Below are 23,485 nucleotides of genomic sequence, written 5' to 3' on the forward strand. Positions count from 1 at the left end.
ACTCACTTCGTATTTGCCACGTAGTACATAAGTATTTGGGGTGGAACGGTAGACTTACACTAGCAACCCCCTTGTGGAATTCCCAAAAACTCGGAAATTAGTGTCAAACTAAAGGATTTGATAAATGGGATCTAATCGGTATCTCCCAAATCAAAGACCTTTGGGACCGGAATGGGGTCATTCCATTCGCCTCCCTTCAGAAACTATATAGCCTTGCGGACTCAGAAAACTTTAGATATCTCCAGGTTAGACATGCCCACCTTACCTCGGGCTCCGCCCCGCCACCTTCCTCTCCGTTAGAAGATAGAATTCTTGATGGCCATTTACCCGAAAAAGCCATTTCACTGATATATAAAAAGTTAATTAACAACATGGAAGACCCGCTCCAAGCTCTTAAAAACAAATGGGACAGGGATGGCCTTGAAGTGGATGAAGAGGACTGGCAAGAGGCGGTTTCCTCCCCGAGGGTGGTAGCGATCCAGGCGCGACTGCGATTGGTGCAACCTAAAATTCTACGTAGGGTTTACGTAACAGGTCCCAGATTGGTACATATGGGTAGAGCTGTAAACAGGGACTGTAGACGCCAGTGTGGGAATGAAGGTACCTTTATCCACATTCTGTGGGAATGCGACTACATACAGGTCTACATACAGGTCTACTGGACCACCATACACCGTGCACTGAGTGAGGTCCTTGCGATTGATCTGCGGCCTGAGGCACGGAGATGTTTACTAAATATATGGGAACCGACAGACCTCACCTCATACACCAAGCAGTGGGCAACGTTAGCAGTCATGATCGCTAAAAGGAATATCGCGCAGAACTGGGGAGCACAGCAGCTGCCTCAGGTTGGGAAATGGAGGGAAGATCTAGATTGGTGTATGTTCAGAGAAAAGTCAGTTTACACAGCCAGAGGATGTCGCAGGAAGTGGAATAGGGTCTGGGGTCCTTGTAATACATACAGGGGAGACATTTGCACCCCACCGGCATCATTGACTGAGGACGACCAACACACGCCCCCTTCAAACATTTCGCATTTGTCACTGTGTATTCGACCTTTGTACTCATGTATAACTATTTGATTGGTGTACTGGCTCCCAAAGATGATGTGAATTTGTGAAGATGTCGATATTGTTTGATAATAAAAAAGAGTTTAAAAAAAAAAAAGTTGGGACTTAAAAAATATTTTCACCAAAAATGTCCAGAAGTACCGAAGAAGACCAAGAGCTACCTGCCAGCTGATCTGGCAAAGGTGCATCGCCGGTCGGTCCTATTCTGTGTTAGCTCTCGCTACATTCTTCACTGTAGCAGCAAATCCTGTTCAGCTGGACCTCCGAGCGATATTATTCTGCCTCCTAGAGCACTCTTTGGCTACAATTTGGAGGTTTTCAACGTCCAAAAAGTTGTCTAAATCTAAAGGTGACAGGCTCCCCTTTGATGACGATGAAATCCTCGGCCTGGTAATCTGGCTTTTCCTGCTTGGAGTTTTCGCTCGCCATCGTCAATGACTTCACCAACACCTCGTTGCAGCGATCCCTGGCAACAACTCCTCCTTAGACATAGCCTGCTGCCTTGCTCGCTGAACGTTACATTCTCCTGGATATTTTGTCAGAGTTTCTTCAAAATCCAAAGGTAATCTGAGATCAGGCCCAATCCACCATGTGTATGGGAACCACACTCCATTGCAGTTAGCCTTAACATTTGACTTTGCCCCGGTGTCGCGCTACGGTCTTTTAGGTGCTATTTTTCACTAAAATCTTCAAAAATTCATAACTCCAGTTCTACTGATTGGATTTAATTTGTATTTGTGTCATTTTATTTCTTAAAATGTTCCCCCCTATTTGTCTAAATTGGTGTGGGATTTTTCTAGTGTTGTGTTTTCATCTAATTACCTATTTCTTACAAGGGCCTTTCGATATACTGAATCTTACAGCAATGCAAGAGTCCTAAAATTGAAAACTTTCTTTGCCTTATTTTTGGTTGAACAAAACACCTTGGGCCTGGCTCACACTACATCCCACAACATTTACTATCCCCCTGGAGATAACCTTGTGGTTACAAAACTCATTACAGAAAAAATAACGCTTAACATCTCTAATTATATCCTTCTTGGGGATTTCAAATTACATTCAACTCTGTTCAAAACCCAGACATGTGAGTGATTCAATATTAGATTTGTTAATTGTAAAGTAGGGAATACTTTGTATAGATCACTGCCTGATCCGGTTTTGTCCTTATTTCCTCTAAAACCTTAACCAACTTCAAAGAAAAAGATTTTAAAATTCGCTCGCAAACTACAATATTAAAAGTCTCTTGCTATAGGTTACCTTCCTCTTGGAATATTATGTTGAGGCCTTGGTGAAAACCTTGGATGGATAGGCCCTTCAAAAATGAAAACGCAAACGACTGAGCAATCTTCCCAATGGTACTCAAAAGAATTCAATGAAACTAGGGATTTTCTCAGAGCCACATAATCACTTACCAAATATCAGAATATGCTTATAATTTTTGTTATTATTTTTTAAATATATAAACCTAGCTATTTCAATTCACCTATTGGGCCAGAAAGGTATTACTTTCTGCTGTGCAGTGTGGATTTATCTGAATTAATTTAAAAGTTCGCAAATTATCCACATATTCATGCGGTCTTAAAGAGCTACTGGATGGCATTGTCTCCTCTATAGTATGCAACAGGACAGGCTGACACTCAATCTTCCCAGTCTGGACACCACCTTAAAAATCTTTTATGCATTAAGAGACAATTAATTCATCTCATGCTTTAAATTCCAAAAGACCAACCACTTCTTTCAATTAACTCCCCACCCATAATGGGATTGTTGTTTTGCACCAACCTTTCAATCCAATTTCAGAACATGCTAGTCTCCATGCTTTTATAATCACTGAAGTCAGGTATGGCAGATGTCATGCAGATATCTCCCCGTAGGTATGAGAGAATAATTCGACTTCATCAAAATCTGTCAGGCCTAAATCTTTCCAACTTGAGTGAGGTCTCCTCATGTGTCTCAAATGCCCACTCATTATCAGTCACCAAATGTGCCATTAGATGATAATTGTACGAATTAGGGGGACAATTCTCCCACTATATATTCTCATGAACAAAGTTTTCAATGAGATCCCGAGATCTCCTCCCTTCAACTGGAAGCTATGAAATTTAGATTCCACTTCTCAGAATAGGTATTAGGTACCCAGAAGTGGGCATTCTGTAATTCATACAAAACCTACATAGTTCAGTCATCTTTAGGATGTGCGCCCTCCCAAGCTGAAATGACGGATATTATAGATACCTTTTCATGAAGCATTGCAACAGTGCCCCTAAATAACTCTTTTAAAACCTTGTATCACCTTTTTTAACATTGACCCAGAAAAGAATTAATGTTTTTGGTGCTGTATACATTTATCCCAATTAATTTGAAAGTCTGTAATTGGCCCATACAGCCATACGATCTTTAAGAGCTACTGGATGCTGTTGTGTCATCTGTAGTTTGCAACAGGACACCAGAAGCTTAGTCTGACACTCTATTTTCCAGTTTGGACACCACTTGACAAAGCTTCTATGTGTATGTCAGTGGTTCTCTCCACAGAAGACAGCCTTACTTAATACCCCATCATAGTGAAAAGAGATACAACAGTACCACAGCCAAATGGTCAGAGCATCCACACAAGCATCCTAGGGCCCTGCCACAGTGTCATACCCTTTTTCACTAGTAATAGAATTGCTATTGATTCCATCACCCATTTGGACAGATCCAGATAGTTGTGCAGCTGTTTCAAATTCAGGCAAGTGCAACTGTTGGGCATGAATACAGACCAATCTGGAGCAACCAGTGCTTCCATTCATCTAAGCAATCATTTGACCAATACTTTTGTAAGGATCTTAGACTCAACGTTCAAGAGCTATCAGGATCAAACATCTCCAATCATCACTCCTTCCAGCAACAAGGGTGCTGGACATGCCAACTGGATGAGCCACAACTATTTAAAGCTGAATGGCGGGAAGATGGATGTGATGATTGAAGGGAACGAGCTCCATCTTTGTACTCCAGACTGATGGCTTGATACTTGAGGTTAGCTTCTTGTCCCAAAACTAAGAATACAAAACTGACGAGTTTGATTTGATGAGAATCTGATGATGGATCATCTAGTCAGGAAACTATCAGCATCCTGCTTCTGCCTCCTTAGAAGTCTGAAAAGTGATGTATGACCTGCCATACTCATAAAAACATGATCTTCACCATTATCACTTCTACCAGTACTATAGAAATGTGTTATATCCTAACCTGGTACAGACTTTGCAGAATAGACTACACACAGTCCAGAATGTGGCTGCCTGCCTGTTATTGTGTTTTTCTACACATCAACCAGTCTCTTCTCATTTAAGAGACTCGCCCCCATCGTCAGAACCTACGGACTCAACATTGTGTCATACACAGACGACACCCAACTCATCCTCTCCCTATCCAACGAACCCAACACCGCCAGACACAACTTCCGAGAAGGCATGGAAGCCATCGCCAAATGGATGAATAACAGCTGCCTACAACTAAACACCAACAAAACGGAAGTACTCATCATGGGCCCAAACCCAGACGCCTGGAATGACACCTGGTGGCCCCCCGCCCTCGGAAGCCCGCCTACCCCCACGGACCATGCACGCAACCTGGGCCTGGGATCCATCCTGGACTCAGAGATCAAAATGGACCGCTAGATCAACTCCGTCTCGTCCTCCTGCTTCCAAACACTCTGCCTCCTACGTAAGACCTTCAAATGGATCCCCTCGAACACAGAAAGACCGTCACTCACGCCCTGGACACCAGCAGGCTCGACTACGGCAATGCACTCTATGCCGGAATAAACAAAAACCTCACCCGCAAGCTACAGAACATCCATAACGCCGCTGCAAGACTGGTCCTCAACCTGCCAAGACACTGCCACATCTCCCAGCACCAGCGAACACTCCACTGGCTCCCCATCGAAGCTAGAGTCAGCTTCAAGATGCTAACCCACGCTCACAATGCCCTCCACGACACCGGATCAGCTTCAAGATGCTAACCCACGCTCACAAGTCCCTCCACGACACCGGACCAGCATACCTGAACAGCCAACTCAAATTCCACGCACCCCAAAGGACCCTACAATCAGCCCAGCTCTCCAACGCAGTGGTCCCCCGCACCAGAAAGACCAGATCGGGAGGCCGCTCATTCTTCTTCCTCGCGGCCAAAGCCTGGAACGACCTTCCGCTCCACCTCAGACAGATAACATCGCTCCCCATCTTCGCAAGAAACCTCAAACCCTGGCTCTTCGACAGACCCCCTCCTTGATGGACTGGAACCTGCGAAGACCCCCACACCCCCAGCGCCTTGAGACCCTTACGGGTGAGTAGTCACGCTTAACAAACACCTGATTTGATTCTGGCTGGCAGTGGAACAATGTATAAAATTCAAACATCTGTTTTGTGTCCCGCATATTCCACAATACAGGTCCTGCTTTTTTCAGTCAGTTGATACAGCATTACTCTCCATCAACGACTTCTAGAAGTGTCAGGCTAAGGCTCATACATGCCCAGGATCTGAAAATCTTTAGCGAGAGGACTTTTGTTCAGGCTCCTGCCAGCTTAACTCTGAAACTCCATGCCTCTCAGACTGTGTTTAAGCCTGAACAAGCAAGCTTAAGAAACAGTTCATAAAATGGCGTTTCTGATTCAACGTCAGGTCAGCTATGAAATTTAGCAGGTTTGCTCAGCACTATGATGCCCTAGTTGGGCAGACACATGCTCTATATGTCATAAACATAAAGCATTTCTTGGAGGACCTTTGTAAGATGTGAAATAATTCAACTTCAGCCAGGAAACCATCTGGACCCTGGAAACGTCTCAGACTGAAAGTCAAAGATGCCACCCTCTTTTTATTCTCAGTGACATCCCCTTCTAGCAACTCTCTATCATTGTGCTTCGTTCCTGGTTGCCCTTTGCTTGCTGCCTTACCGCTGTCCCAGGAGGGGCTGCGATTGTTGGTGTTGCCGCGTTTGGAGCTGACGTTGCTGGGAAGAAGGGCGCCGCACGGGACTCCAGCTACCAGGAGCCCGTGGGGTTTAGCAGCTGTGCTCCTCCCCGCCCAACGGCACAAAAGCTCTTAAAAACCTCGCGGAACCCGCTGGCGCGGGTCCCGCTTCGTTCCTGGTTGCCCTTTGCTTGCTGCCTTACCGCTGTCCCAGGAGGGGCTGTGATTGTTGGTGTTGCCACGTTTGGAGCTGACGCTGCTGGGAAGAAGGGCGCCGCACGGGACTCCAGCTACCAGGAGCCCGTGGGGTTTAGCAGCTGTGCTCCTTCCCGCCCACCGGCACAAACGCTCTTAAAAACCTCGCGGAACCCGCTGGCGCGGGTCCCGCTTCGTTCCCGGTTGTCCTTTGCTTGCTGCCTTACCGCTGTCCCAGTAGGGGCTGCGATTGTTGGTGTTGCCGCGTTTGGAGCTGACGCTGCTGGGAAGAAGGGCGCCGCACGGGACTCCAGCTACCAGGAGCCCATGGGGTTTAGCAGCTGTGCTCCTCCCCGCCCACCGGCACAAACACTCTTAAAAACCTCGCGGAACCCGCTGGCGCGGGTCCCGCTTCGTTCCTGGTTGCCCTTTGCTTGCTGCCTTACCGCTGTCCCAGGAGGGGCTGCGATTGTTGGTGTTGCCGCGTTTGGAGCTGACGCTGCTTAGAAGAAGGGCACCGCACGGGACTCCAGCTACCAGGAGCCCGTGGGGTTTAGCAGCTGTGCTCCTCCCCAACTACCTCTCAATTGGTTGACGCCCCTTTAAGACTCAGTTGGCACCCGCTGCGCGGGACGTGCGCGGGACGTGCCGGACGAAGCCCGGACAAAGGGCGGGCCGTCTACGGCCGTCAGAGGCTGAAAGAGGCTGGGTTGGGCCACTTGCTGTACAGTTTGTGGTGATTGTCATCAGGCTGGTGAGTGGCCACGATCCTTGAGTGGTAGCTAAGCTCGCTGGCTGTATTTTTGCATTATACCCAAAAATGTCAAGATGGAAAACTGGGGACAAGGTGGTGGGCACCTTGGATGCGTTTTTAGTACGAGCTGAATCCCTGCTGGTCCATGAAATCGAGGCAACTGAGCGGAGACTCTCTCTGGACCCTAGGTTGCTAGGGGGGGGGGGGCTTATACCTGCTGCTCCCCTATATGTTCCTAGTCCATCACCCAGAGTAATCGATTCCACCGAACAGCCCCGGCCCCCTACTCATAGCCCAGTTTCCACCTCATCTGAGCAACCCTCCACCTCTGTTACTCAGAGTTTTCAGGTCAGTCCCGTTAGGGTTAAGACCAGGGGGATGAAAGCGGTGGGAAAAAACGGTAAGGATCCACAGAACAAATTAAAGAAGGGTCGTAGTACTACCAAAACTAAAACCAAACCTACTGCTGCCAAAGTTTCGACAGAGGCTCCTGTTTGTGGTGGTTCTAACACTCCAACCTATGACACGCACCCTAGCGATCCTCCTGTTATAAGCTGCTCTTTGACCAAAAGGGATTTTACTAAGCTATGGGAGGAAAATCTAGCAATCATTCTTGAGCCGTTCTACAAATGTCTGGATTTGGTTGTTCAAAGGTTAGCTAAGATAGAGGAGGCATTCGATCGAGTAACTGCAGAGTCCATGTTACAGCCCCCCATGCAAGTTACAGTAGGGGCTTCTTCGGTGATGGTAGACGACATCTGTAGTGAACAGACTGGGGTCATGACACGTTCAAATAAAGTGGGGGATGTGGCAAGGAAAGAGGGGAAAGTAAGGACCATCGTGCCAATAGTAAGATCTAACGTAGAGGTACCTTCGAATCAAACACTCTTGACTCTTAAGAACCCCCGAGGGCAGGTTCCCAACACTAATTTAGGTGATTATCCTAAGCACCCCTTCCTTCATCTGCCCCCCCAAGCAACTCCCTACACCATTATCCTGGCAAATGTTCCCCCCCTACCAGTGGATACACAAGAGCATTGGTCGTCCCTCAGAAATAAGGCCCTACATTATTTGAACAAAAAGACCGGCATTGATGATAGGTTGTACATGGATTTCAAAATGGTCAGACGGATAGACTGGGTTGGCCACTCGGATAAAACCTTAGCTGGGGATTGTGTGGTCCTAAGCTTTAGGTCACCTGAACTGGTCCGCCACATACTTGAGATTGCTGTTAATACCCCTAATGACTGGTTGTCTATCAGTATATTACCGCTAGGCTATTTCTATAAACAGGATGTGGCAAGGCAACAAAGGGGTATTCGAACTTACAGGGGGACTGAATATAGACCAGATCCACGAATTGAGTCTATTAACCGCTTTGAGGTCCTGTCCTCTTTAGAAGACATTTATTGACAGAGGTTGGGTGGTTTAGGGCATTCTGTGGAAGGAGGTATTAGTACCATTGTAGAGCCTGCATCAGCTAATCAACCTAATTGCCTAGAGTCTGATGCTCAAATTAGGATAACTACTCCGTCGCTAATGGTCTCAGGTAGCCCTCTTGTTGAGTCATCAATCCCCGTTGGATGCCTGATTAATACAGGTCTGAGGGAATCCATGGCTATTGCCTCTTGGAATATTGCTGGGCTGGAATCTAAGGCTGGCCTTGCAGATTGGTTATCATTAATCAACGAAGTTGACATCTGGGCATTTCAAGAAACATGGGCAGTGGAAAACATCTTCCATGTCGGATACCTAAATTTCTCAAAACCTGCAATCAGGGGACATAGGGGGAGACCGGTGGGGGGTTTGACCTTTTGGGTCAGGCAAACCAAGGGGGTCACCGTAGATGTGATTCCCCTTGAAAATCCGGATATCTTGCCAATTAAAGTTATATTCCAGAACGGCCCCAACTTATTCCTGTTCAACATATACGCTAGGGGCCAAGCGGGTGGTAAGAGTTCACAGGTCATCACAGCACTAGAAACCTTTTTAGCGGAAGGCCCCTTTAACAACAACCTGATTATTATGGGGGATTTTCATACATGCTTTGAACCCCTGGATAGCGACGATGGCAGATTAAGTGAGGAGGAGGACGCCTTCTGGGGCGTGCCCCAGTTGAATTTACAACCCATAAAGAAATGGACTGAGGTAGCGCTCCAGGTAAAAGGTTTGTGTTTGGAATGGGGCCTTAGAGCAGCAAATGGCAGGACCAAATCCGACGCCTTGGGTGCAGCGACCTTTGACAACGGTCGCACCAAAAGCAGGATCGACCATATTCTAGTTAATCTGGAGATCTGGCACACTGTGCTAGACATGGTCGTACAAACTCGCATCGAAAGCGACCACAACCCTCTGGTCCTCACTTTGGACATTCAAGGTTTTAACCCCACGGCAGGTGGGAACACAGCAAGTTGTGGTGCCCTGATAATTTTGGGTAATGACTTTAGGCGGGTCAAATGGGCCAAGGTGGCACTCGATGAGACAAAGGTGCTAGAAATTAGGGCCCTGGTCACAAGAGCACTAGGAGAAATGAACCAATGTAGTTCACAAGAGATCCTTAGTGATAAATTGACATCGATCCATTTGGATCTCACTAGTAGGCTGAAGACTTATTTTATTAATTCTAAGCCTATGAGGACTGACCGAAAATTTGAACCTATTTCCTGGTACAATGAGCTTTGTAGGTCCACACATAAAGCCCTCCTGTCTGCTATTAAATCTAGGATTCACTCTTCGATTAAACAGGCCCGGATTTTGTATAAATCCACCCTAAAGCAGGCCAAAAGAGAGTGGGACGAGGGACGTTGGAAGGACCTGCTGGAAGCCTGTAAAGGCAGGAATATGTCCCAGTTTTGGGATTTAATAAAATGGGGGAATGGACACAGGTCGCCAGTTCCAAACAATAATGTGGACCCACATCGCTGGGTTGCTCATTTCGAAGCCCAATACCAGCAGGGCCTAGAACGGGTGTCCTTTGTTCCACCTATATCCATAGAGGTCCCCTTAAGGTTTAGTACCAAGGAGGTTGAGGTGGTCCTGAAGAACATCCCGAGTGGTAAAGCACCTGGTCCTGACTGCATCCCAGCGGATTTATTCAGGCTGGATGGTGACCTTTGGGTCCCATATATAACAAATCTGATGAACTCACTGACAGGGGGAACTCCATTCCCCAACTCCTGGTCCGGTGCAGAAATAATCCCGATTTTTAAAAAGGGAGATCGATCTGCACCGGGCAACTATAGGCCAATCAGTCTTATCGATGCGCTGCAAAAAATCACTGCCCCTGTTATACTTGGTAGAATCCAAAGTTGGATGAATGAAAAAAACATACTATCTAATCTCCAAGTAGGGTTTCGGGCTCACATGGGAACACTGGACCAGGTTTTTAAGTTTGTTTTACTTTATTGGAAGGAGGTCCTTTTGGGTAAGGGGCTTATTTTTGCTGCATTTGTGGACTTAAAATCCGCATTCGATCTTTTCCCCAGATCCAAACTATGGGATGTCTTATTAAGGTTAGGGATGCCCAAGGAATTAGTTGATTTCGTGATCAAGCTTCACAGCTCCAATTATGCCCCGGTTCGTTGGGGGAACCCAGGAGAGGTTACCGAAAGATTCAAGGTTGAGAAAGGAGTCCGCCAGGGGTGTGTCCTGGCCCCAACATTGTTTTTCACTGTTCATAAACGGGGTTGTACAGTACTTTGATCATTACCCCACTGATGCACCAAAGCGGGCTGGCCAAAGGGTGCCCCTGCTCATGTTCGCTGATGATACTTTGATTCTATCTAAAACACGGCAGGGTCTGCAGCGGGCCTTATCCCGCTTTGAGGCCTTTTGCAGCGAACACGAGCTAGAGGTAAATGTGGAGAAAACAAAATTTATGGTACTCCATGGGGCAGGTGACGTTTCGGCTAAAGTTTTTATGGGTGGGAAGCCTTTGGAGCAGGCCAAGGTTTTTACTTATTTAGGTATTACCCTTGGCGAAAAGTTGAGTTGGACCCCTCAGGTGAAGCTTTTAGCCTGGAAACATTCACAGCTAGCAGGAGCCCTATTAAGGGAACATAGGCTCTCTTTAACCAAACCATTGGCTCCAGCAATTAAGCTGTATTCCCTGAAAATAGTCCCCGCTATCCTATATGGTGCTGAAATCTGGGGCTGTAGTAATCTGTCCGATCTAGCTCAGGCCCAAAATAAATTTTTAAGATCAATTGTGGGCCTCCCACGATCGACCCCACGAATCCCTCTACTGTTTGACCTTGGTTGTAACCCCATTGAGGATATTGCAAAGCTTAGAATGCTGCTCTTTTGGAGAAGGTTGTGGTCCACCCCTAAATTACATGACTTCTCAAAGGCCTTACTTGAAGTAAGGGGGTTGGACCACCAAAATAAGATCTTATGGCTAAAAACTATCAAAAGCCTTCTCATTGATATGGGAATGAGGGATTTCTGGATGTCCCCGGAAACGGTTGTCGTACCAACAAAAACAGACCTAAGAGCAGCATACTGGAGCTTAGTAAAATATAGGAGACACTCCACATTGGTAGGCTCCCCATTGACTAGAGTTTTTTGGGATTTAAAAGACGAACCATCTCTCGAAACCTACTGGGATTTATTTACCAAACCTAGAGATCGTAGGCTGTATCATCAGTTTAGGGTAGAAACGCTCCCACTCAGGAAATTCACCAGCAAATGGAAAACTGGCATGGGAGACAGGTGTCCTTTTTGCCCTGACCATATCGAAAATGTAAGCCACTTTCTCTATGTTTGTCCAGCCTACCATTTACCTAGGAGTACATGGCTTAAACCGTTGAGTAGAACTCTCGGTACAACCTCCGCTATGACTGCTAATAGGCCTCTAAAAATTGGTGACAATGAAACAATTATTGTAGGGGTAGCCAAATTCTTAAGCTGGTCTTGGGCTATTCGCGAAAGGAATGGAGGACTGCAGTAACCTTTCAATTTTTATCCTTTTAGATGGATTATATGGACATTTTAAATCTTTTAAATGAACTGAAGTTGTGTACTAATTATATATTTTGTGATATCCAATTTACGGTGTGGTACTTTATACTGCTTTTATTTGTATATTTATGTCTTTTAAGATGAATAATCATAATAAAGACTTTTTTGACTGACTGACTGAACTCTCTATCTGATGAACTGAGTCTCTGAATTGAGAGATCTCCTAGAGTTGCAGACCTCTTTTTGTGTCTGAGTACATCTAGCTTCATAAATGTCTTGTTAACAATCAGCAAATAACTCTACCGTCTTGTGACTCTTAGTGAGCACTTTTCCAATACAATCCCTTGCCCCAGAAATCCATATGTCTTCAATCTCCTTTTTGCTCAACTAAATCAGAGAATTCCCACCTTCATGGTTAGCATCATAAATATCACACTGACAGTTTGGGAATTGGTCTTTGGCCTCATCTGTCACCAAATTCCTATCTTCTTGACTCGCTGTCACTGCCCCATTCGCACTGTCACCTGCAGTCCCTGCAGCTACATAATTTCTGACTCTACTGTCTCAATAATTTGTGTTCTCACTCTACATTTTACTGAATCTATAACAATAGTCTGCCCTCTAAATACTGTCTTAAATGCATCCACCCTTATTTTCTAAAAATACTGATTGATGTCTTCCGCTTTTTTTTCACAGTGACAGTGCCTTGTAAATCTGAGGTATTCATTTATAGACCTCCTTTCTTCTATCTTCTCTGGCATGAACAGATATCCCCAGATCTAGGAATTCAGAGTCCCTGCACCTATTGATTACCGTCCCTGAGTCGTAAGAAAACTGTGCCTTCATTTGTTGTCTGGCACACTAGACATCTATGACTCATCCAAGTGGTCCCATGAAAGCCACCCAACTGGCTGATTGTGGTTGCCTCCAAGACCTTTATCAGCCAGCCCCTCACATCATTCAGAGGTCTTCAACTTTGATGATTGCAGTGAGCTAAAGAATGATGATGGATTCAACCCAGATCAGTTGACTGGGGGTGAGTGTTTGAGTTGCTCAAAGATGTATGCTTGTTTCCGGTCTAGGGAAGACATGGCTTGGCAGTTCGGGCTGGACGGTTCCCATGAGGCACAGGGTCAGACTGATTTGCATATGGCCATGTCTGAACCGGGGTGGTGGAGTGAGCTAAAGAATGATGATGGATTAAACCCAGATCAGTTGACTGGGGGTGAGTGTTTGATTTGCTCAAACGCTCCGTTCATCATTCCCTTTGGTATCACTTTGTTCGCCCTAAGTTGGCAGGATATGCCCAGACGTGGGTCCCTTGCTCACTTTGCCACTGGATTCAAGATAGCCTGGCTGATGAGGGGTATGAACCGGAAACCGGTCCCAGGATGCTTGTTTCCGGTCCAGGGAAGACATGGCTTGGCAGTTCGGGCTGGACTGTTCCCATGAGGCACAGGGTCAGACTGATTTGCATATGGCCATGTCTGAACTGGGGTGGTAGAGTGAGCTAAAGAATGATGATGGATTAAACCCAGATCAGTTGACTGGGGGTGAGTGTTTGATTTGCTCAAACGCTCCGTCCATCATCCCCTATGGTATCGCTTTGATGATTGCAACAGCATCTCTTCAATGCCTCCCCACCAGCCGGTCCACGACACAACCTTGCTGTTGCTGACTCTCCTTTATCCACTAGCTTTCACCATGGGGCCTTCACCTCATCTGCAGTCATTGAGCTGTTGCTGATTCCTCATGGTGGTGGGTAACCAGATCCAATGCATGAATACGAGCATGACACATCAATACCACTGTATTGGCATCCGCTGTCTTGAATCTTGCTCTGGCACCTGATTCCCATGGGTTAATAAAACGATTATGCTCATCCCAAATGTGTGGAGGGTGGGGATCCAATAATGTCCTTATAAAGATTTGGGTTAGTTCACAACACGTTGATGAAACCCCGGAGAATGCACAAGAACTAAAGGGCTTTTACATAAAAAAAATGACCCCAGTTGACTGTAAAGATCACACAACCCAAAATAAGGAACATAGGTGTCATCTCCAGGGGCCTCTCACTTTGGAACTGGCACAACTTAACTTCTATATTTGCATGTGAGGTCCCCTGTGATCCTCGGAACACTTACTTACTTACTCAGAACACTTTTGTGATGAATGTCCTGCTTAATTTACAATGAGGTAATCTGTTTCTTTGATTGGAGAATCCAAACATTTTTTGTGATGAAAAAAAAGTGTATATACCGGTACCATAGCAAGTGGGTGGCATGTTTCTTTCAATGCTTTCACTATCATGGATAATTATTCGCCTAAAGTTATGCACCAATCTTTCAGATATCTGCTATTTGTTGAAAAGGTCAGATTTTGCTACCAAAAAAAGATTTTGTGACTGTTTACAAATAATTCATAAATTGAATAAATAACTCTTCTGGATTTGGGTTTTACATCCATGTTATGAATGTTTATTGATCCATGGTAAGTGGGACATGTCTAGCCCGCGTTTTCCTTCAGTCACATGAGGGGGGGGCAACCTTTTAGATTCTACTTCTGCCCCTATCCTTGACGGAAGCTAGGGCTCCAGCACCAGGCCGCATCACAAAGACAGAGGCAGATGTGCAGTTTAAGTCCCCAAGAATGCATAGAACCACTGTCTGCACTCAGGCCTCCCTCCCTCTTCAGTTTCCCAGCTCTGTTTAGTCAGGAGTTGCCCATAACTGGCATAAAGCACAGCCATTTTTCTCCATGCTTAGCCACGCCCTTTTACCTTCATTCAGGACTCTCTCAATAAACTCAATAAAATAGTCTAGTTGGTTTAAAGTATGTCAAATCAGGTGCAGGGTCATTGGTTTTTCTGTTGTTCTGTTGTATGACAAACATACCCTTCCTGGTAAAGGTCTTGGAAACTGGGTGGTGGCTCAAAAAATGTATAGCAGATAATTACCTTGTAGATGACGTCCGTTCTGGCCTCAGGCTGACTGTGGTACAATAGTAGCAGCACTACAAATGATTAATGACACATTCAGCTTTCTGCACAAAAGTGATTTATGTATTTTCACCTGCCAGTGATATTTGGCACACCAAATCATGTCTCCTTCCAAAACATTCTTTGTTTACATGATGTGAATAAAAAAATGTGTCCTCAGATAGTTCTTCTCATCCTTATATTATAAAACATTACAAATTAAAATATCTGTCTCTTTCTGATACGCTGCTCCTTTTCAATAAGGAGTTCCCCCTAGACTCTACCCTCTCTCTTATATTTTAGAACTGTATGGAACTGTATAGAACCTTAGCACTCTTTATTTCTATGCTAATGATACCTAAAATATATACGAAAATATCCCACCCAGAGGACTTCGTTTTCCTCTTCTAGGTTGTTGAAGCTGTTCAGTCCCACCACCACTTAAAGTCATAGATTACTGATTGATCTTGGTTAGTGCATCATGTTTGTACAGTCCGGGCTACACTCACATACCCTGCTTCATGCAGACTCCCTCATTATTTATTGTGTAGCTTCTTTGGCTTTATGCTGGATGGAAATTTGAACTTTCACTCCAACATTAATACCCTAGGTAAAGGTAGGCAGTTTCAACTCAAGTATCTTAGAGAAATAATGTCTTATATCCTGGAAACAAACTTCTAAACAGTTTTACAATCTCTATTGATATGACAACGTTTTACTCCCAATAGCCACCTTCACCTCTCATGGTGTCGCTATATTCGGCCAACAGGATGGTCTCAGGCTGTCAGAAACGAGTTGGTGCTAACATATCGCATTGAGCTGGTATTATAATATAATCTAGTGGTGCAAAGCTATCACACAGGAGAGGCCAGCATTTTCTGATTATTTCACATTGGATTTAAGACTTCCTTTACCACATTCCAGATGCCCATCTACGTATTATTTGTGCAAGAAAACTTTAGTGGTACCTACCTGGATGACACTACAGTCTATATGTGTATAGCGCCAGTTGTGAAGATCAGCTTACACACCTCAGATTTATACTTTTAGCCCTGAAGTATGCAAACCTGAATATCTAATTGGGCTCTGTGGTGTGCCTTGGCAACCAGGTTGAGAGGTGACACATGTATCCTCTCTAGCTAAAGATCAAGACCATTATTGCACGGCAGCTTTGCAACATTCAGACTTATGTTAGGGTATTTTGGGGTTTCATTTGGTATAACAAAAGGTTTGTGAATGGGGAATGAGAATGGGACATAGCTCTTGACTTGACTCTCCTTAATTCTAGAATAGAGCTCAAAAAAGAAAAGTCAGTCAGAGAGTTCAAAAGGACTTTGACACCCCGAGGGAAGCAATGGCACAGAACAAATATTTAAGGGAATAGGGTTCAGACAGATACTTCAGAATGTGGAAAAAGGGCATGATCAACTCCTAGAGACTGATTCACAAAGGTAACTGACACTTTTGAGTAAATTTACACTTTGGAGTAAGTGTACTACTTTTGGTATTCACAAACTCTAAGTGTAAACTTACTACAAAAGTGTAAGTTACATGTCTCTATCCTCAGAGTAAAGCAATTGACTTACTCATGTGTGAGTAAGTGATGTTCCTCTCCAAGCCCCTCCCTGGTCCTCCCTAACCCCTCTTACTTCTCTATAATCCCATCTACTTTAGGAGGAATCTGCCCCTTTCCCCACCCACTCTCAGTGACCCTCTTACATCTACTACTAAAACCTATTTGTATGGAGATGTCACAGTCTGGGCTGAGCACTTACTCAAGTATAGGTAAAGTAAGTTGGTACAGGAAGTGCATCTGTAGCATGGAAGTTAAGTGTCACATGTGAGATAAAGTGTAGTTGTACATACCACCACGTATACAGATAGAAATGATGGCATCAGGTTCACCATTGTGGTCTGTCTATGCAATGCAGTAGCACATGTCAGCAAAAAGTGCTCTTGATGCAAGACACCTATAAGTGTGCCATGCAGCCTAAAGTGGGACATGTTAATTATTAAGGAAATGCATTTTCCTACGGTGAGTAACTATAAATAATTGTTTTCATTGCAGAAGTAAAGCAGAGATGCCTGGGTGCTAATTCAATCTGTTTTTATAATGTTGTCCAGGAAGAACCAAGGGGCATATTTACAACGAGGCAATAAAAAATTATCGCCGCTTTGGCCGAAAAGCGGCGATAATTTTATCGCTATATTAGCAAGGTCACGCTAACGCGTGATACCTTGCTTTAGCGTGGGTATTTCTAACGCCCAGCTTTGCATCTCTAATGAGATGCAGAGTGGGCGTTCCTGACCTGACATGACACGAATGTCGCTAAGCGACTTTTCTCCTATCATCAAGCCCCATGCTATGAAGCATAGCGTCAGGAAAAGTAGCGATAACACCTGTTATCGCTACTTTCCTAACAACTGCTTCAGGACTGACTTAGCCATGATATCCTATGGAAGGTGGATATCATGGCTAAGTTTGTGAGTCCCTATCAACTAGCTAACGTGAGATTATCGCTGGGTTTCCATCGATAATCTCACTTTAGCCAGTTAGCGCTAGGATTTTTATCGCCGATGAGATAAGCGTTGCTAATAGCACGCTATCTCAGCGATAAAAATCAGCGCTAGCCGGTGATAATTATCCGAGCGCTAAGTGCGCTCAGCAATAATTATCGCCGGTTGTTGTTGATATGCCCTAAAAAAGTGATTCAACAATCATCATTTAGATTTCTAATCATTAGACTAAAAAATGTAATTTAGAAAAAAATAAAATATTCTGCGCTACCTGGAAGTTCCAATAGTAATTAATTCATTTCTACTGAGCTTCCCTCCCCAAAGTGATCAAGTCTTGATGAGGACTGAAAATTCATCTGCCAGCTGAGCAATAAGGCTGCCTCTGCGAGCCTCAGGAATGGAGCAGAGTAGTTTTTGATTATTTATGTGGGGGTGAGCCACTTGAGAGAGGACAGACACAGCCAAAACAAAGGGTACAGGCTGAAGCCTGGCATTTGACATGGTTATAGCAAAAAGGGTCATAGGTGACAGGGCCATAAAGCCCTCTCAGGCATTTGTCTCTGCTTCTCATTTCCTTAGTGCTGGATCTGGTGGAGGGCTAGGAATGCTGGAGAGGGGATTAGGATGACAGATAGTCTTTGAACCACTCACTTGCAGCAAGGTGTGGACCAAAGACCAATAGCAGAAACATTTACTCAACTTATTGTTAATTATGATTCTGCTCAAAGTCTGATACATTGGTTTAAGTACCAGCTTTTCTTTTCTTCATTCCATTTGCATAACATTCTATGTAGATTCTATGAATCTATATATTAATTATAAAATGGTATTATGGAAAGATTTATAAGAATCAATTGCAACTCACCTTCTAGTGGATGCCCACTTGTCCTCATGGGTAGTGTGGATATTGAAAGATACATTTTTTTAAAAGACGTTGAAACCACAAATGTATTGCTAGTGAATTAAGTCATCAAGAGTGAACTGAAAAGCAGATCTTAATACCTCTTTTCAATTAGTTCAGGGGGTTCCAAAGGTTTTTTGGAGAAACTCTATAAAAATCTGTGCCCTCTATGAAATGAATACAATCTCAAAACGGCACACAAAACATTAAGAATGCTAGAATCCGCCATCCCTTTAATTAAACAGATCCATATTCTGACAGACAGTTGTGGCCACTGCTGACTCAGTCTTGTTGTCAACTGGCGAATAAATAGCTACAGATAACGTCACTTAAACTCACAATGGTATCAGCTACTGCCTTTTACAGATGTTGACACATAGGAATCATAAGAATGTATCTGATCCTACGCTGAACTTTAGCTAAATCCTAACATCTTTCAAAAAGAACCCGAAACCTGCTCTTTAGGGAGGACCTTAGAGCATAGACTTCCATTGGCCCTATAACTAAAACCAAAAAGAACCCAAAACCTGCTCTTTAGGGAGGACCTTAGAGCATAGACTTCCATTGGCCCTATAACTAAAACCTTTCTTCAACCAAACTACGTGCAGGTCTTTAAACAACTCCAAATTGCACATCAGCTGCAGACAGACCCAGTCCACGCGTGGCACTACAACTCTGATATGTCGATCGGTTCTCCAACATCCGATAAAACACAAGAAGAATGATGCTCTTTTCAAATGGTTCCATTATAGCGTTACCCCCCAAAAAATAATGGGCCCAATTCACAAAGGTAAACTAAAACAAAAGTCTAACTTTCCGACTTTCGGTATTCACAAGGGGCATTTACAAGTAGTAAAGTTAGACTTTTGGTCTCAGTTTAACTTAAGACCAAAGCTTAAGATTAACTGAGACAAAAGTATAACTTTACTACTCATAAGTGCCCTTTGTTTATACGAAAGTCGTAAAGTTAGACTTTCGCCTCAGTTTACCTTTGTGAATCGGGACCAATGTGTTGCAGGACACATCTTTATGCCTGCATTGACAGCTTTAGCTGTCTGCAGTGAATTATCAGGGCTGTGCCCCTGGCGCTTGTGGTGGTGAACAGACTGGAAGAAGTAGGGCTAAATCTGTATGTGTTTAGATATTGACCAGCTTCGCGGCCTGTGGCACTGGGGTCTAGTGCAGGAAGGGAGGTGAATCCCAAGTGCAGCAGGCAGGGGTGTTGATAGTCAGGACATGAGTGCATAGTGGCCACAGAAGGAAGAGAAAGCTCCTGGCATTGGGGATATTACAGAGAGAGAAGGCAAAGGTCAAGTGTAAGTGGGCAATCGGTGTGTTACCGCAGACAGGCATGTCTACACACATGACACGTTTGCACACCTTTCTCTCTCTCTTTCGCTCTCTCTCTCTCTTTATATTGAACTACCCTGGTTTATCTTGCAGACCTTTACAATCTCATGCTCTATCTTGTCACCTCAGTGTCCCTGATCCAGATTCTTTTCCTGTTTGACTGCCAAGACTATCTCTCTGGCTGTCTTTTTCTGGCTAGAGATGCAGGTTTCAGCATCACTATCTTGTTTCTAATGCTGCACCTTCTAAACTCTACTTTAATCGCAGTTGTTCCTTTGTCTCACGACCCTTCTCTCTGACTTGGCCTCCAGCAGGATTTGTCATCATTTTTTTAGTGGCATTCGATGTGAGGGCTCATGACCACCTACTCATACATATGTGTTCGCTTTCTTTTTCTATGTGTGGTCTATTAATTGCCAAATAAGTCTTTTAATAATTTTTTGAGTATTTGAGAACATAATGTAAGTAGCCAGTAATGAACGTCAATTCACCAAAAAGCCAGGGGTAGCGGAAGAAACATCACATGCCACTTGACCTTTATGTTCACTCACACACACACACACACACATGCTTACAAATACACACAGACGCACACTTACACACTGTCTCTCACATAAACACACTCTCACCTGTATGCATGCATACAACATGCTTTCAAAAGCATTTTTTATTTACCTGTGCTGCCAGGTGGGATCTTATCCCATTTTTATTACACTTGTATTGAATAATAAATTATTTAGTAATAGTGTCATAAAAGATGATTAAAACAAAAGAAGATTGGAGCCTCAACCGATATCCATAAGGACGAGCTACCCCTGTGTTTCTGGCACTGATGTTGCTACCTATGGAGTTCCAGGGGTTACAAGGGGCAATCCAGGGGTTGCAGCTGCAACCCCTGGAGACCCCTAAACGAAATCCATGCAGCATGTACTGAAAATACATACTGTTAGGCAAACCTTCGAGCACAAAAACAATCAAACGTGGCTTTTTCCTCTTTCAAAATATGACGCCCCGGCGGCCCAAGGGGCTTATAAACAAACTCCTCAATGTTTTGTGACCGAATTTCAGTCTGATAACAATGGTGCATATAATACCCATGTGGTATTTACAAGGGACACCTATGATACACTCCTTCCAGATATCAGTTCTATATCCAGATTCCAGTTTTACGAGTCAGAAAATATTTTCGAAATGTGCTCTGGATTGTACCAAGGGGTGGGCGGAATTTGCGTAGTCGCGTTACGCAAATCTCCGCGAAATGGTTTAAAATCTCTGCGAACACGCAGAAATTCCGCGAACATGCGGAATTGCTTGTTCGCGATGCTTTTTTCCTGTTCACGACCGCTGTTTGCGTGCTCGGGGGGAAATATCTTGCGAACACGCATTTTGAGATCGCGAACAAGCAAAAATTCCGCGAAGCCGCGGAAAGCAGAATTTTGGGCAATTCCGCGTTCTCCGCGGAACGCGAAATTACCTAAATTCCGCAAATTCCGCGAGCGGAACGGAATTTGCCGCCCAGGCCGTACCACGACCTTCCGCGTATTCAGTTGTGAACTAACACCCGAGTGAAGTTCCACTTAAAGATATTGGGGCAGATTTACAAGCCCCATGCGCCACTATTCCCATGTTAAAAGTGACGCAAAAGCGGCTTGCAAATCTGCCCCATAGTGTCTTTATGTTTTCCTCATTTTGTTCTTTTATTTTTGCATTTCTAAATTCTACTGAACCCCCCACTAACCACTGGGCACTTTACTTGCTAAAACAAATGCAAACACAACACTGTTTTCATAATGTGTTATATATAATGAATCACCTGCTTCCCAACTGTGGCCCCCATGAGCGCATTTTGACTTGCAAAACTGGCAATCTTCCAAAGATCGAACTTGTGCACATGCGGGTCCTTCAAGTTGAATGACACAGCCACTCCGCCAGAAAAGTTCACAAATGCCTCGGAGGGGTCTCCCCAGTGCAGGTTCTGGTAGGAGCCCTGGAGCCTGGAGAGAAGACATGAGAAGCGTTATTAGACGAGGCTGACAGTTCAAAGAGGTGGAATTAAAGGGGCTTTGTTACAGCACATATTTGTGTACAACTCTACTTAAGAGACATGATGAAGAAATACTTTTCAGTAACCGCAACAGACCTACACCCATCCAAATTCTGCCTCGAGGGTGGCAATTATCAGAATCCAAAACGCTTTTAATTACCACGGTGTGAGCTCAGGAACAGGATAAACTGGTTAGGAGGTACAGCTGTGATTTACAAGAAGCTTTCTTTGCTGGATTCCCCAAGCAGTACTGGCAGACAACCATAACAATTATCGTTGAACATGTGTTATGTATATCACACATTCTTTTAGGCACTTGCACACCATTCCCCGTTTGCCTTTTGCACATTGCTGTGATCTGTCTGTATTTTGGTAACAAATCTGCACTCTTAAAAGTACTCCATGTAGATTTACACCATTTTGCAATTCCCAAACGTTGACAGAAGTATGCTTAGGAGCTGCATTTAATGTTCCCCATGTGCCCTACTAGCAATGCATGTGAAAAGTTTTACACGCTGCTGTTTCTGCAGTGTGTATTGCAAATGAAATACATTTTCACAATGGAAAAATTAGCCCTGCTGTACAATTGCATGTTTCTATTTCATTTTTATCCTATATGGGGAAAAAAAACATTCATCATGGAGATAGCCTGTTGTCCTGCCCCCCATGACGTTTAAGGTGGGTTTTTTTGGCTTCCCAAAATGGAAGGGGATATACTCAATTCTCTTTGCTAGTGAAAATCTCTGAACATTTCCAAGGTTGGAAGGAGTTGGAGGAGTTTGTGAATGCCAAAAAAACTCTCAGGTGTGTGGCTGTTCACCAACTCTCACGCCAAATCATGCCTTCATCCACCGTCTTTACACCCTTGAGTGCAGTTTCCTAGTGCAGAAATGTAAACAACCATGACTTAATGTTAGGTTGGTGCTCGGACAGGATATTGGAATAAAAATATTTTGATACAAAAACATTGTGTCAAGATTATTGGGACATCAAAAATATAGTCAACAGGAATATCGAAAGTAAAAATGTAGTTTTTAGTGTTGTTTTTGAAATTGTTGTAAAAATATCAATGTACAAAATATCTTTGACCGTAATATTGTTTATGCCAAATATTATGTAGTGTATTGTATTTTTTCTTGTATTTTTTTAGATTAGTGCTTTTTGTAAGCTAAATTTTAAGCTATGAAATTGTTGAAATTTGTATATATAGTTGTATTCATATATGTATATATATATATATAATGTTACATTTGTTTGCAGCAAGATGTTTGTGTTTTAGGGGATAAGGGTGGGGGAATTATTAAAATATTTATATTTTAAAATAAAAACTAGTTTAATCATTTTGAACGTATGCAATATATAAATTAGATTTTTTTTTAAATGTTTTTTAATATTTAGCAAACATATTATTTTAATTAAGAAAAAAATTGAAACAAATAATATTAGACATGCTTTTATATAAAAAATTATAATTTTTGTAATTGGAATTCAAACTTGTAGATCTTTGTTAATAATTGTTCTAAAATGTTAAATACATGTTTTACATTTATAAAAATGTAACATTTATAAAATATATTGTGATTTTATGATTGTTAATTTGGAAATTATAGTTACTTATTTTGTGGTTTATAGTTTTGAAAAGGTTGAAAAATGATTTCATAAATATTTTAATTATGTATATAAATAAAATATTTCTTTAAATTTTAATATGGCAGTTTGTATATATAGATTTGTAGTTTGGGCAACTTTGTTTTTAGATTAAATAATGTTT

The 23,485-nt window shown here is 43.5% G+C and overlaps 1 protein-coding gene across 1 annotated transcript in view; it reads right to left on the minus strand.

The window, feature by feature from the left end:
• The window catches only part of LOC146821928 (uncharacterized), a 477,592-nt gene that overhangs the window by 323,390 nt on the left and 130,717 nt on the right, over positions 1-23,485 (minus strand). Inside the window, exon 6 of the mRNA XM_085609939.1 lies at positions 21,484-21,664. Coding sequence (XP_085466065.1) covers positions 21,484-21,664 — 181 coding nt within the window. The remainder of the gene's footprint in view (positions 1-21,483; positions 21,665-23,485) is intronic.

This window comes from Triturus cristatus, chromosome 6 (assembly GCF_964204655.1).
Source record: "Triturus cristatus chromosome 6, aTriCri1.1, whole genome shotgun sequence".
Lineage (NCBI taxonomy): Eukaryota > Metazoa > Chordata > Amphibia > Caudata > Salamandridae > Triturus > Triturus cristatus.